The sequence below is a fragment of the Myxocyprinus asiaticus genome, chromosome 8 (genome assembly GCF_019703515.2).
Source record: "Myxocyprinus asiaticus isolate MX2 ecotype Aquarium Trade chromosome 8, UBuf_Myxa_2, whole genome shotgun sequence".
Classification (NCBI taxonomy): domain Eukaryota; kingdom Metazoa; phylum Chordata; class Actinopteri; order Cypriniformes; family Catostomidae; genus Myxocyprinus; species Myxocyprinus asiaticus.
In genome coordinates, this window is record NC_059351.1 from 20111046 (window position 1) to 20125620 (window position 14575).

At 39.0% G+C, this 14575-nt stretch overlaps 1 protein-coding gene across 11 annotated transcripts; it reads left to right on the top strand.

Moving 5' to 3' along the window:
- Positions 1-395: 395 nt before the first annotated feature.
- On the top strand, positions 396-12406 carry LOC127445336 (protein SON-like). Of its 11 annotated transcripts, XM_051705339.1 has the most exons (13): positions 396-553; positions 1686-1789; positions 1879-2038; positions 2568-4189; positions 4273-4628; positions 4721-4855; positions 5681-5899; positions 5991-6101; positions 6336-6452; positions 9687-9834; positions 9922-9987; positions 10777-10892; positions 11658-12406. In XM_051705339.1, the coding sequence occupies exons 1-13, from the start codon at positions 471-473 to the stop codon at positions 11814-11816; spliced, it is 3396 nt and encodes a 1131-aa protein (XP_051561299.1). In that variant the 5' UTR covers positions 396-470; the 3' UTR covers positions 11817-12406. The 11 variants fall into 11 exon arrangements, 3 of the variants coding, with proteins under 3 accessions (XP_051561299.1, XP_051561300.1, XP_051561301.1); XR_007897969.1 differs by lacking the exons at positions 9922-9987; positions 10777-10892; positions 11658-12406 and adding exons at positions 7353-7453; positions 8597-8684 and having other exon boundaries at positions 9687-9746; XR_007897974.1 differs by lacking the exons at positions 9687-9834; positions 11658-12406 and having other exon boundaries at positions 10777-10860.
- Positions 12407-14575: the final 2169 nt, after the last annotated feature.

Below are 14575 nucleotides of genomic sequence, written 5' to 3' on the forward strand. Positions count from 1 at the left end.
GTTAGGACCCAAACGGACCACAGGGTGAGCACCCCCTGCTGGCCTTGATAAGACCTCTTCCAGCAGCAACCTTAGTTTTCCCCATCCAGGTACTGACCAGGCTCAACTCTGCCTAGCTTCAGTGGGCAACCGGTCTTGAGCTACAGGGTGATATGTCTGCTGACAGTAATGAGTGAATGAGTGATTGATTTGGGACAAGTTTTTTTTTTTTCTTCAATAAAACGGGGGGGAAATTGTGTACTCCATCCCCATGCACTCTAAGGTGGTTGCTGTATAGGGAATGGGTGAACGAGTGATCAGTTTGGGACTAGTTTTTGTATAACAGTAAATTAGGGGGGGGTAATCGTGCTCTTCATCCCCATGTTGTGCACTACGAGTCATTCACTATGTAGTGGAGGATTGATCGCTTTGGAAAACGGTCATTGCTAAATTAGGCATTCTGGGATACCGGCGGACTTAACAGCACTGTGATGGCGACCAACATCGAGCAGATATTCAGGGATTTTGTAATGAATAAAATCAAAGAAATCGCGGATGAATCTCAAGAGAACAGGTGAATTGTTCGATTTTTTTTTACTTGTGCCTTCAGAAAACATGAAACAGCACAAGAGTTTGTTTACAAACGTGTTGATCCGTATTTGCCTGTTAGCAACATTAGCTTCTGCTGTCTGTATACAGACGGTACTGATTCCACACTGAAATACACTGTTTACTTTAAAATTAGTGTATAAAAATAGATGATGAAGGTGATTATGATGTTAGTGGTTTGATAGAATGGTGTGTTTTCGCGTCTGGTTTGGCGATCTGTTATGTGTGCTTTGCAATGCAGTTTGAAATACTGTTGCTCCGTAATACAGTGATGGAATCACATGGAAGTAATACCACTGTACTTTGATGTATGCCAAGGCATATTTTGTCCAAAACCATAATATTAACCCAGTACCATATCCAAATCACATGGTACGTTTGATGACGATTGCAGTAAACGTATGGTAATACCATGGTATTTTAATATACAATATGATACTGAAATTTATGTCTAATGGTGTTTACATGCTACTTCCAAGAATATTTTTTAGTACTTCATTTAAATAAGTTTTATGCTGAATTGTGGCATTTGCAATTAGAGCGCATGTGGATCATAATTATCCATTCTTTAAATGTACCTTTTGTTTAGATTTTTTCTTAATTTACCATAGTAACAAAATATATTAGTTATATGAAATGTAAAGCAGCGGTGTCACTTCTTATACTTTATCTAATGTTATTATTTTAAACAACATTTTTTTAAACAATTCTCCTATGATTACTATATATGTTATAAAATACCTTGTATTAATTGAGAGGCTACATTGAATATTTACACATTTAAAATCTCACTCAACACCCTTCAGGACGATTTGACAGAATGGCAAAATATGTTATTCAAAATGGCCAAATAATAATAAATAAATAAAAACTTAAAATAAATGATGACCAGTCACAGCACCTAAAATCTATACTTTCTCATGTTGATTTTTGTAGATACTTGTGATATGGAAAAAATAAGTTAATGGACATGTTATTTGTTTCAGTAGAATTGTTTAAGTAAAATTGTGGTAATTTGGTGTTACAACCAGTAAAAAAAAAAAAAAAAAAAAAAAAAAAAGGTTTTCATAAAATAAAATAAAATGTTTGCTATTCAGTCGGACAGATGACATGCATTGTAATACTGTGGAACCACAATCTGAGCCTGTCACAGAGACGAGAGAAGATGGACTTCCAACAGAACAAATTAACACAACAACAGGTCGGACATCATAACTTACAATATGTTCTTCTTTGTGTTCAAATGTTCTGTCACAATCCATATTATGACTGTCACTCTCATCACTGCAGATAAAGTCACATATACTGACCTCCAGGATGACCATGGTAAAGAGGACACCAGCACTAAACACAGGAAGAGTAAAAAGCACAAAAAACACAAAAGTAAAAAGAAGAAAAAGAAACATAAGGACGGAAAAGAGACTGAGTCTGACAGAGAGACTCAAGAAAGGTTTGACATGGTTCTTTGTACCTACAAAAAACTAATTATGTGTTACCATCACTTTGGAATCATGATAACTTCCATTTATCTTTCCATTATCAGTTATATGTACAAAAATATGCCCATTGTTTGCTTAATGTTTGGGGATCGGCTTCAGAGCATACCAGTATAAGTAAATGGATTGTTGACCCAAAAATGTTTAAGACCTGTATGACTTTCTACCGTGGAACACATGGAGATGCTGTTAGGTAGGGTGTTAATCTCATCACTACTCACTTTCACTGCATCTTATTTCCATACAATGAAAGTCATGGTGACTGAGGCTTACATTCTGTCCAACACGTCCTTTTTTGTTAGCTAGTCAAACAGGGATTTCATGTCAAAATTGTTACTAAAATACAGTAACATTCTTTAGTACACCTGGAGTCATTCATCTGCATTGACCAATTATTTTTATAATAATTGTTAAAATGTGGTTATTTATTAAGTGTATTATATTTACATGGTTATTTTCACTGTTGTTTTGTGTGGTCTTCAGTGGAAAGAAAAAGAAGAGAAAGAAAAAGAAAAAATCACGAGAGGCAGACAAAGCGAAAAGGTCTGGCTCATGTTCTGAAAGCTCTTCTGCATCTGGATCAGAATTTGAATCCCAATCTAAACCTTCCAGAGAAAATACTAAATCATCATCAGCAGGTACGGCTTCAAAGTCAGAGCTAAAGGAAACATCTGGTTTTGATAAGTCTCAGGAGTTACCTGACATTATTTCCAAGATGGAAAATCATGTCCACAACAACATAGAAAATGAAAGGGCCAAGGACAAGAAACGAAGCTCCAGCAGGACATCTAAAAGAGAGGAGAACTGCAGAGGCAGACGAACCAGATCAAGATCACCCAAACGGAAATCTAAACACCGATCAAGATCCTGGTCTTCTAAACGACATCGGAAATCAAAGTCTAGATCCGGTTCTAGAAATAGTCCCAGAAAGAGGTCTAGTATGCATAGAGAGAGAAGTAGATCGAGGTCAAAGAGACGGAATAAACAATCCAGGTCTCGTTTTGTCAGAAGAGGCAGAAATTCAAGATCCAAGTCGCATTCCAGGCGGACTAGATCAAGGTCTGTTGTAATCTTAAGGAAGAACCGAAGGTCTGCATCAAAATCTAGAGCCCACTCTCCACGATGTAGGAACCGTTCCAGGAGTAGGTCGCAAGGAAGAACAAAACATTCTAAATCAAGGTCCAAATCAAAATCTAGTTCTGTTTCAAAAGACAGGCAGAAGAAAACCGAAACTATTAATAATGATATTGTTCCAGCAAAGGACAATTGTTTAAGTTCTGGAATGCAACAAAATGTATCTCAAAAAACAACTGAGAATGGACAAAGTCCACAAGTGGCTGTAAACACAGAAGCCAGGCCACATGAGATTGTTGTGGATGGCTCAGATTCTGTTTTGAATGCAGTTGGCATCATTGGATCTTGGAGACCAGTCCCGTTTTCGAGTCAGTTTACTGAGAGCAACTCTTCCCAGAAGTGCATTACACTTGAGCTGCCTTTGGAGGAGATCAGTGTATCAGCAGAAATCTCAACATCCTCAACAGTTGAGCCAAAAGATTCTGAGTGTACCATCAACCCTGAAAAGGAAGAAACTACCACAATTTCAACAACAGACACACAGACTTCAATAGAGAATAATTCAGTGTCACCATCAAAGTCTCCCAATCCACAAAGATCCAAAAGAGCTGCAATATCTATATCAAAGTCTTCCTCGAAAAGGAGGAAATCCAGGTCATCTTCACGGAATAAGTCCAAATCTAGATCACCCTCACAAAGAAGAAGCGGCAAGTCCAAAATGCAGAACAAATGTTATAAATCAAGGTCCCCCAAAAGGAAAAGGTCTCGTTCACCAGGTAAAAGAAGAAGGTCTAAAACTCCAGACAGAAGCAGGCGATCAAGATCCAGAAGAAGGTCTCGGTCACATTCAAGGAGGCAATCTCGATCAGGCTCACGTTGGAGAAGAGGTTTTGGAGGTCGATCACTAAATCAACGGGACCGATGGAAACGAGAACCCAGTCGCTCTCCGGTTCTCATTCTTCGTAAGAAAAGGTCGACATCCAAAACTCGCCGAAGCGCCAGCAAGACTCCTCCACGTCTTACGGAGCTTGGTACGACTAAACTTCAGAATTCTTTCCTAGGTTTTATTGTGCTTGCTTTTGAATATCTCATCTTACTCCTTTCATGTTCACAGATAAGGAACAGTTGCTGGAGATAGCTAAAGCTAACGCCGCAGCTATGTGTGCCAAGGCCGGGGTGCCCATCCCAGAGAGCCTCAGGCCGAAAGCTACAGCCATGTCCCTATCCTTGGGGGTACCAGTGATGTCAAACATGACCATGAATGCTGCTTTGGCTAGTATGACTGCTGCTACGATGACTGCTGCTTTGTCTAGTATGGGTGCCCTGGCGTCATTGCCACAATTTGCCCCTTTACCGACAATTGTCAACAAGCCACCCGCTTCAACCACACCTAATCTAGCCAGTATTGAGGAAGCCAAAAGGAGAGTAACCAAACAAGCTAACAGCTTCAGCATTCAAGAGCTAACTGAGGTGAGGCTTGTGCTTGTGGATTGACTTGCACTTTGGTTTACCTTGAGAGTTTCTCAATCTGCCTTGAATCAACTATTTATTCCATTACTCAGAGATGTAAGAAGATAGCTGAGAGTAAGGAAGAGATGGCCATTGCAAAACCACACATGTCAGATGATGAAGACGATGAGAAGCCATTTGGAGGAACTTCTCTTAAGCAGAACAAGGGCATTGCCTTTAGTCTCAGTGTAAGTGTCTTACTTTTATTAGTGTTTGTTAAAGCAAGCATCACTGTTAAGGCTAGGGTATACTTTGTTTTTCTGCATGCCATTCTGACTTGCTTACAGTCGAACGCTCAGCCTTTCAAATTATACTCTTCTGACCGCAAGACCATACAGATACATTTGACACATACACACTACGACTGCCTTGTGATACTCTTTTAGTAGTCACCGGCAGGCCCATGTGCAGATGACACACACAGACAATGACTGTCTAGATGTGGCTCAGTGGCGTAACTAGAGGCAGTGAAAGGTGGGCAGCCAGCCGGGATAAAAGGAAGGCTAGCAATGGCCAACCGAAAGGGAAAGATTAAAACGACCGCCAGTCCGACAGGTCACTGGAAACAACCCCAATCCCCCCACCACGTCAGGTGCTTTGCACTGGGGCCTGTAAGATTCAAGTTATGCCTCTGACTGGGCTGCACACGGACAGTCTGTGCGTACTGTGCTGATGACAAAATTTGCATCTCGTGTGCTGACGTAGTGGCACACAGAAAAGCACTTTATGCTTTGGTCTTTACTAAACAAAGCCTTAACCCTAAATTATTAAACTATAACACTTAACTCATCCCACACCATTTGTGCTACGGCAAGATGCTGCACCTTCATAACTTTGAATGGTTGAAGATGCATACATAGATGTAGACATTTAGGATAATAATTAAGTTGCACTTGAGTTAACAAGTGGCATAATTGGCTACAACCATTTTGTCTGGGCAGACAATAGTATTTAAACCATTCACACAAAGATTTTTTCCCAAACCTTCTCCCATGTGCCCCCACCTCTTTCAGAGCACCTCAATAAAGCCAGCTGTCCGAACGGAAGCTGTCTTTGCTAAGGAGTTCCCAGTGTCCTCCGGCTCCCAGCACAGAAAGAAGGAGGCTGATGGTGTGTACGGGGAATGGGTGCCGGTCAAAAAGAAGACTGAAAAGCCATCGGCATCAGGTTCTGCCGAGACTGAAGAGTCCAGCAAGGACAATGACAGTGTCTTTCCTGAAGCGCCTTCTCAAGTATGTGTTCAATTATTGAAATACTCCAAATTAATCTCAATTGAGCTTTAACTTTTCAACTTGTTTAAGCTCATTTTTCTTGTGTTTCCAGCCGGTGGACATCACATTGGCTGTCAGCGAGAGAGCAGTAGCCCAGAAGAGGCTGGAGGAAAATCCTTTCGACATCAGTGCCATGTGTATGCTCAATCGGGCTCAGGAGCAAGTACGTTTAAAATAATTTTTTTGTGTTTGGATATTGGGTTTGTGCAGGCCTGCTTGGAATCTGCACGCATAGAAGTCATTGCATACCTGTCTTTTCCTCATCCAAAGCTATTGTATGGCTTCTGAAGACTTGAAACACATTTTAGTATGTTTAAATTTATTGCTTTTGTGCCTTGGTTTGAAACTTGCTGAATGAATAGTTTTATCACTCATGTCTGGTGATTGACTTTTACAGGTGGATGCCTGGGCCCAGTCTAACACAATTCCTGGCTTCTTCACTGGTTCAACAGGTGCCCAAGTGCTCTCATCTGATGAGCTGTCTAACAGCGGCCCACAGGCTTGGATTAAGAAGGTAAAGCCATGAGTTGGCGCGACTACTCTGAAAATGATGTTGGACGTGTATTGTGGTTGGGGGTTTGTGTTTTGCATCAAATGCATGTATTAAAACAACAAAGATTCCAAGAATCAAAGAGCAGACACCCTTTCCTCTTGCAAATTGTTGTAGTACAGTCAGATCACACAAAATAAATTGATTTGTTCCTCTTTTCTCTTTTCTTTTTTACATATTATTGAGGTAAATGTAGATTTACACTGTGCTGTTTTTTTTTTTTTTTCTCTCTAAAGGGATAGTTCACACAAATTAAAAGTCTGTAATTATTTACTCACCCTCATGGAACTCAAAAGTAGATGTGAGGCTGTGTGGAACAAAAGGCTTAGTCACTATTTACTTTAACTATTGAAAACGTATGTAACACATTCGCATATTGCCCACAGAGGGCAATATATATCCTGAAATAACACCATCTTGCTCCTGAATGTGTAAATACCCATCGCCCCCCTCTCTCAATACATATAACATCTCATATAGGATATAACAATTGTCATCTGTGATTACTTTGCCAATTGGTGTACCCAGAGTTGTTTATCAGATGACAGTCATGACAATGACAGTCCGTGCTGGCCAAGTTTATGTAATAAGTATTGTTCTTTAAGTGAGGATGACCTTAAGGTATCCAGGAAAACCTTCTTGCCAAAAGTCATCTCAGACCTCTGTGTTTTCTGACGTCATATGACATCTGTTAGTTGGCTTACAGAAAAGGCTTCTTGTCTTTCCATTTTAAGTGCAAATATTTTATACTGAAAATCTTATGAATGAATCGAGGCTCCTTGATTACAATTGCAGTCGCAGTTGAACAGGTACACCACTTGTGCATGGTCATGCAGATGTTTTATTTTTGAAATTCTGTTGTAGCAGATGCAGGATGGGCTTCTCACCTCACTGTACTCTTCTTAAAAGTGTCTTGAGAGAGAGACATGGAAACAGAGAGAAGGGAGGAAGGAAGAGGATTTGAAGTAAGTCTGAATGACAGCCTGGAAACTGTCAGTGGGTTGAGGAAATGCATCGGATAGTTTGAATGAGCCATGTTCAAAACTGCCGATATATGCGCAACAGTGACCTCACATTAAATAGCATTCCATATTAAAATACAGTTAGGGTAATATTACCTGGTAGAACAATTGTTTATTGTGAATGTTATTAGAACTAAATGTAATTACTGATTGAACATTGGTGTCTTTTATCATTATTGCTGTTGTTGCAGATTTATAAAAACAAATAAACTAACTGAAGCCACGCAATAGTTAATTTTCCACGGCTAAGGGGGTAAGCACCCCTGAACCATGGTAAAATAACTCATTTATGACCTTTCGCAGCTTATGGCTCATTTAGCCTCCCTTTACTCGTTAAATGTACACTTCTTTCAAACCTTCCAACCAAAAGTGTGTACATGTGTAATTCTAATGAGTCTTATTTTAGCCAAAATACATATTGTGCTAAAGGCTTTGGATGTTGAACACTGTGTAATGCAAACCTCGTCTTTAGATTCAGATTCGATAATCCAACGTTTTTCTATAGACTTGGGATCCCTTTGAGCTAAATAAATATTGGCGACAAAGTCCAAGGCTTTCACAAAACCAAAGACGGCACAACTTATTTATTCAGTGCAGTGTTTCCAAAATGGCCAACTTCACCTAGATACAACATACAGTATTTAATTAATATGTCTTGTTGCTTTCCCAACAGCAATGATATTTAAAGATAATGTCTAAACATGAAATATGTTTGGAGCTCACCCCTCACTCAGGGGATGGGATCCAAATCATTCACATGATATAGAAAGTTGACTGATCAAGTAAGTCCCTATTTTCTGTCTCAAAATGACTTCCTGAGAGGAAGTATTGTGCACTCAGTCTTCCAAACGGCCTGGTGAATTTACTAACATACAATGACTGCTATCAAATCAATGTTTGTTTCCTTCGGGATCAGAGATAAATGGGATTTGGCATTCATTGCCAAGGTTCCAAACCTTAAATTGTTCTCTCTGCCCATGGTGGGAGCTGGTGGGGTTGATGGGGTTGGGACACGGATGGACGAGGGGTGGGGGCTCACAGTTTGACCTGTGAACTCTCACCCCTCTGTATGGAAACTTGTTGCAGGGTCAGTCCTTGTAGCTGCCTTGTTGCCATGGTCACAGTCAGGCCCCTTCTATTCACGTCAGATGCTCAGCCGATGATGAGGGCCTAGGTACGTACGTCATCCAGCACCCTTCCTTCTATTCATGTGGATTTATGTGTGAACTGATTCATTTCTGCAGTGTCCTACTGTTTGATTCATCTGAACCAACTCAAACCCTGAGTTCTGTTCAGGACGGTATTGATGCCTGGCCTATTGAAGGCTTGCGCCTTAAATTACTGATGTATTATCTAAAAGTATAGTCCTTTAGACTGCTTCAGGTGAGAATGCAAAAAAAAGGACTCTACATTTAAACTATTTCTATGTTATAACTAGGTCTTCCAATCGATTAAAATTGTTATCAAAATCAATACATGACGTGATGATTGATCAGTCAAAATAATTACTAATTTATCGCTTGGCAATGTACACATGCATCAGATGGACTTCTTTGGCCATTGCATAGTGACTTGCTGTTTTACAATCTCAGCTTGTGTAAATGGAAACTCTTAGTGTCTTGAGTCATGAACACGGTGTCAAGTTTGATAAACGTGTCTCGAGACCACTTCGTTCTGTTCTATTCTCTTACGCTTCATGTAGCTGTTTTGAATGCAAGAATTCATTGTTTGGTCCACCTGCTCCCTGTAAGCTGAGGCTGAGCTGACTGCAAAATTCGTAAAACATGAAGGTGGTACTTTAAGCTTGAATTGTTCTGACTGTTGGAAAATTACTTATTAGGGAATTCACATGCAGGTCAGAGGGCATGATAATTTGTGTTAATTTTTTAACAAAGAAAAAGTATAAATTAATCACACAAAATTCATGCGTGACATTGAAAGCCCTAGTTATAACATCTCAAACAGTAAGAAATTAAGAAGACTGCTAAGCTCTAAAATCTAGTAGATGGACATATGTTTTTACCTTAAATACAGCTCTATGCTCCGGTTTGAAGTGACCTGACAACTTCTGATGATGTCAGATGCAATGACGAACAAATCGCTCACTATCTCCCGTTTCTCTCCGTTTGCTTCTATTCCTCTCTTTCTCTTCCTGTATCTGTCCTGTTACAATCAGGACCAGTTCCTGCGAGCTGCACCAGTCTCAGGCGGGATGGGCGAGTTATTAATGAGGAAGATGGGATGGCGTTCAGGGGAGGGTTTGGGGAAGCACAGGGAAGGCACAGTAGATCCCATCATTATTGACTTTAAAACAGACCGCAAGGGTAAGAACGGTCCTCGCAGAAATCACCGATTGATCTTTTTAATCACTGGGATTTTATCACAGATGTCCTGCTTTTTTGTCAATACAGGGCTTGTAGCAGAAGGTGAAAAGACCCTGAAATCTGGTAACATTGTCGTGATGAAGGATCTTCTAGGTGAGTCTTTGGACCGATCAACCCACATACCCTGCTTACATGATGCACCTAAGTAGGACATCCAACCAACAACCTCTTTTGTTGGTCCTGAAACAGCATTCCTATCCAGCATGCATAGCCCTATCCATTCCACCAACACTCAGTCCTATTCCTAGCCCCTGCCCCAAATCCTAGTCTAACTCTTGTTCTAACCTTGATTACTAAACCTAACACTCCTCACCCCTTAATTTAAACAGGATCCTAACACTTTTCCCTCTATTTCTAATCCCAGTCCCTAAATTTCTACCATAATCTTACCCCGAACCACTATTCCAGGGGTTCTGAACCCTGCTTCTGAAGGGTTTAGTACCAACCCTAATCGAACACCTGCCTGTAATTTTCAAGTAAACCTAAAGACCCTGATTAAAGCTAGAACTAAACTCTGCAGGATTGTGACAGTCTAGGAGCTGGGTTGAGAAGCCATGTGGATATTCTTATTCATAACCTTAAAATCCTAACCTTCACTGTTACTCCTAACATCAACCCCCTACTTCCAACCCCAAATCCTAATCCCTGCCACCACCCCTTTTCCTTGTCCCAACCACAATCCGATGATGCCAGAGCTGTTTAGTTCAGAAACCAAACCCCAACCCAGCTCTAAGTCAAAGAGAAATTGGTTCACAAGAATGTTGTCCAATACCCTAGCCCTAAAATCTGTTGGCTTGATAGCAATTCACACCTCCCAATTAAGTGAATAAACTCTGTAATGTAAGCCACAGTTTATTCTGACCCAGACTTACACATCTACAGGCAAGCATCCAGTATCTGCTTTAATGGAGATGTGTAACAAGAAGAAATGGTCACAACCAGAGTATGTGATGGTGCACCACAGCGGACCCGACCACCGCAAGAACTTTCTTTTCAAGGTTGATGCTCAAATTCATCTTATTGTCTACACATTGAACTGTCATTGTTCTTTCAGGTGCTTTAAAACATACAGTCTTTGCTGTAAATGTAACTGAATTTTTCTGTTAAGAGATCATGTGTAAACAGGACTCTTTGTTGAAATTACAGTAAATCTGCTGAGGCAACTTTCCAGATTAAAGAGCTGTAACATTGGTCACACATGCTATCAATACAGAAATGTTCTGACAAAGATGTAACATTAGTGGAATTCATTGACTCAAAATGTTTGCTGTCAAAGAGTTTGAAACAAGAGCACAAAGTCACAGGCCATGACCCAAAGTTGCTGGAACCCTGTTGTATTTGTTCAGATTTTCTGAAAAGCCAAACGTTCATTTTTTTACTTGTGCTATTGCGTTAGTCATATTTCCATTATGGTCACTCCTAACAAAATGTTTTTTAAATAATTTGGATTAGTAAATTTGTTAATCAGATACAAGTCAATGAAATTTTAGTGCATGACCCATATTGACTGTTTGCTTATATCTTCCGAACGGAAAGTCCAGTCAGCATGAAACTTGGTACTAATTGACAATTAGACATTCTAAGGATGGACACCAAATTCCACCAATTTCTGCCTATAGGTGGCACTCTAACTGGAAAAATTTTCAGAAATGCAAGCGATGGAGGAAGTTTATATTTAAATCCTTATACAACTGCTGCTTGTGGCTGTTTTTAATCTGATTTTATATCACTTTCAATACCTGTTTTTCTGTGACTTCACATAGGTGGTCGTGAATGGATGTGATTACCAGCCTCAAACTGCCAGTCCTAATAAGAAACATGCCAAGGCAATGGCAGCCACAGTCGCCCTGCAGGCAATGGGAGAGGTTGCAGGCGACAACGTTCATACTGGACCCGTGTTTACTGTAGCCTCCAACATCTGATCCCACTACAGAACACACTCTCATAGCTTAATATACAGTATTGCATTGGTTAATGAATTTCCCATATTGTTTGTAAAAAAACAAATCCCCTTGATACAGCATATCTGCATTATGTATTTTTGTCTAATTTTCTTCAAATACATACGCCCTTGTTTCTGTAAACTGTGGTGGCCTTTTCATACCAGTTAAACAAGTTGAGATAAGCACGTACACTGTTAAGGAGAATACAGATTTGACCAGGTTTGGACTCCAAAGATGCAAAATATCTTTTGGATGTTTGATGCTTTTGACTGAACTACAAACTCCATTGTTTTAGACTATGTCAAGATTTTGTTTTTGTAAATGTTTTATGCATGCTTTTAATAATGGTGCATCAGAAAGAACTGACCATTTCGTCCTTACATTTTTGGGGGGTTTAAAGTTTTACCAGCCCAAGCCCATTATAGAAGTCATCATTCTGTTATGGGCAAAGTACATGTTTTTATTTTATTTATTTTTTTAACAACAAAAGCAGACTGTTAGTCCCTGGAAAATTATACTTTATTTTGATATTTCAATCTCCTCTTCTATTAAACTACACCTAACCATAAGCTCATATGTATATTATTTTTCTGGTATAGGTTAGTCCTTGTAATTTTGTTTAGAATAAGACTGTGGAAATGTGCTTATTTCCAACATGTTGCATTGTTAAACAGTAATACAATTTACAGTGGCCTTCAGGTCAAACTGTTCAAAAAGTTATGTGTACATTGTGTAAAACATTCTATGACAGATTGATTTGACAATGAAAAGTTGTATGTGGATGTGGAAACGGCATTGATATCTTAGACTTTCCCATGTTCAAACTAATGACAATCTGCGAGTTCTTAATCTTGCAACTCATTTGTATAATTTACGCACATTGAAGACACATGACAACATAACATACAAATTTAATCTCATCAGGACAAAAAAATGACTAGACAATGCCATAGAGAGTGTTCATTTGGGCAAAAGTTGCTTTAGCATTAGTATTAAAACGTGTAATATCCACTTTTTGCATTGACAATGCAAATATACAACAATGGTTGTAACAGTCTTGGTAATATACGACAATTTGACAACAGATAAAAGAGTCAAACTGACTTTTTAACTAATTACAAAAATGGATCCACATTTGTAAACTTCTAGACTTTCAAAAGCTTAGAGGCTCTGGACATTAAACCATATAAATAAATACAGGTTTGCACCATGTTCTTTCCTGTAAAATCTGCTAAACACAAAGATATTTAGAAGAACAACTCAACTCTGTTGGTCCTTGCAATGTAAGTGACCAGAACTCAGAAGGTCTAAAAAGTGCAAATGTACCTTCACTCCGTGTACCTTTAAGGCCAGTGCTGGAGGATTCTACAGTTAGAACTGCTTGGTTTTACGGTATAACAGTAGCAGTCACTGACACTTCATCATAATTGACAATATTCACGAGTGTTCTAAATTAAAGCAAGGGTGTGCAAAGGTAAATGCGACATTTCAAAATGAGAGTCCCTGGTGTGTTTCAGTCCAGAGTTATGCATAAAATCTTTATTTTTTTTCTGGTTATATTGGGATTTTGGTTGAATAATACATTGCATCTGGGATTTTCTTCATTTTAGACTCTTGTAGCATCAACTGGATGTCTGTGGCTGTCATATTAAGGAAAAACTAAGAAGCTTTTGAACATTCTTTAAATCGATTTTTAACATTATTGTCCAATTTTATTGGCCTTTTCCACCATTTATTAGTATCTGCAAAATCCACTATCAGTCACCCTCTATCAGGAATGCATCTTTCCCCATCCTTTACATTTGTCTGACTAGCCTACAAGAAAAAAAAAAAAAAAAACTAGTGAATCTTCTTCTTCAGGTAAACTTTAAAAAAAAGTTTTTTAAATTAAATAAATGAAGATTTAAGATATGTTTGATTTTCCAGTACTAAACAGTACTGTGTGCTGTAAGTAAACAATGTTTCACAGATAATACTAACAAGGTATTTAAAAATACATTTAGTTGAACTAACTTGCCTGTACTTTTTCATAGTTAACAGTATTGGCTGTTTTCTGCTCATGGAAATGTTTGAAAGATTTAACTCTTCATTGATATTCTTTTGACAGTTCAGATTTTTCCAAATAGCAGCAATGAACCCAAAACTACTGCAGTGATGATCAGAACACTACTAATAAGGCCGATCCGGATCCAGGGAATCTTCTCATCTGAGAGGAACTCGAATGGATCACGCTGACCTGAGAGAAATCATCTGACATTAAACATACTGCATAAATAAACCTAATAGAAACATGTTTTGGGGAACATATTGCTGTATGAGTCAAAAGTTTGGAAATGCTTGACATAAATAGTTTCTCAAGAGCAGGTGTGTCCAAAACCCAACTTAATTTAAGACTTAAATCCATAGAGTTTTCATCTATCTGTGGTCAAATAGAAATAAGCTTGATACTAACCAGAAGTGGTACTCGCTTCATGGACAGGTGGCATTTCTTTGATCACTGTGATCACTCACACAACTAGTGTTGATAGAGAGAAACAAATAGTCACAAACAAAATAACAGGTACTATGAAGAGCCTCTGGAATGTCCAGTCATGGTACATTACCTTCAGTGATCTCAGCATATGTCTGCTTTGGTACATTGCTGCTTGTTGGAGTTTGAGTACTCTTAACATATGTGTGAGTTGGCAATGAGTTGCCCGCTTTAGTTTGAGTACTCACAACAGCCGTCCAAGTTGGCA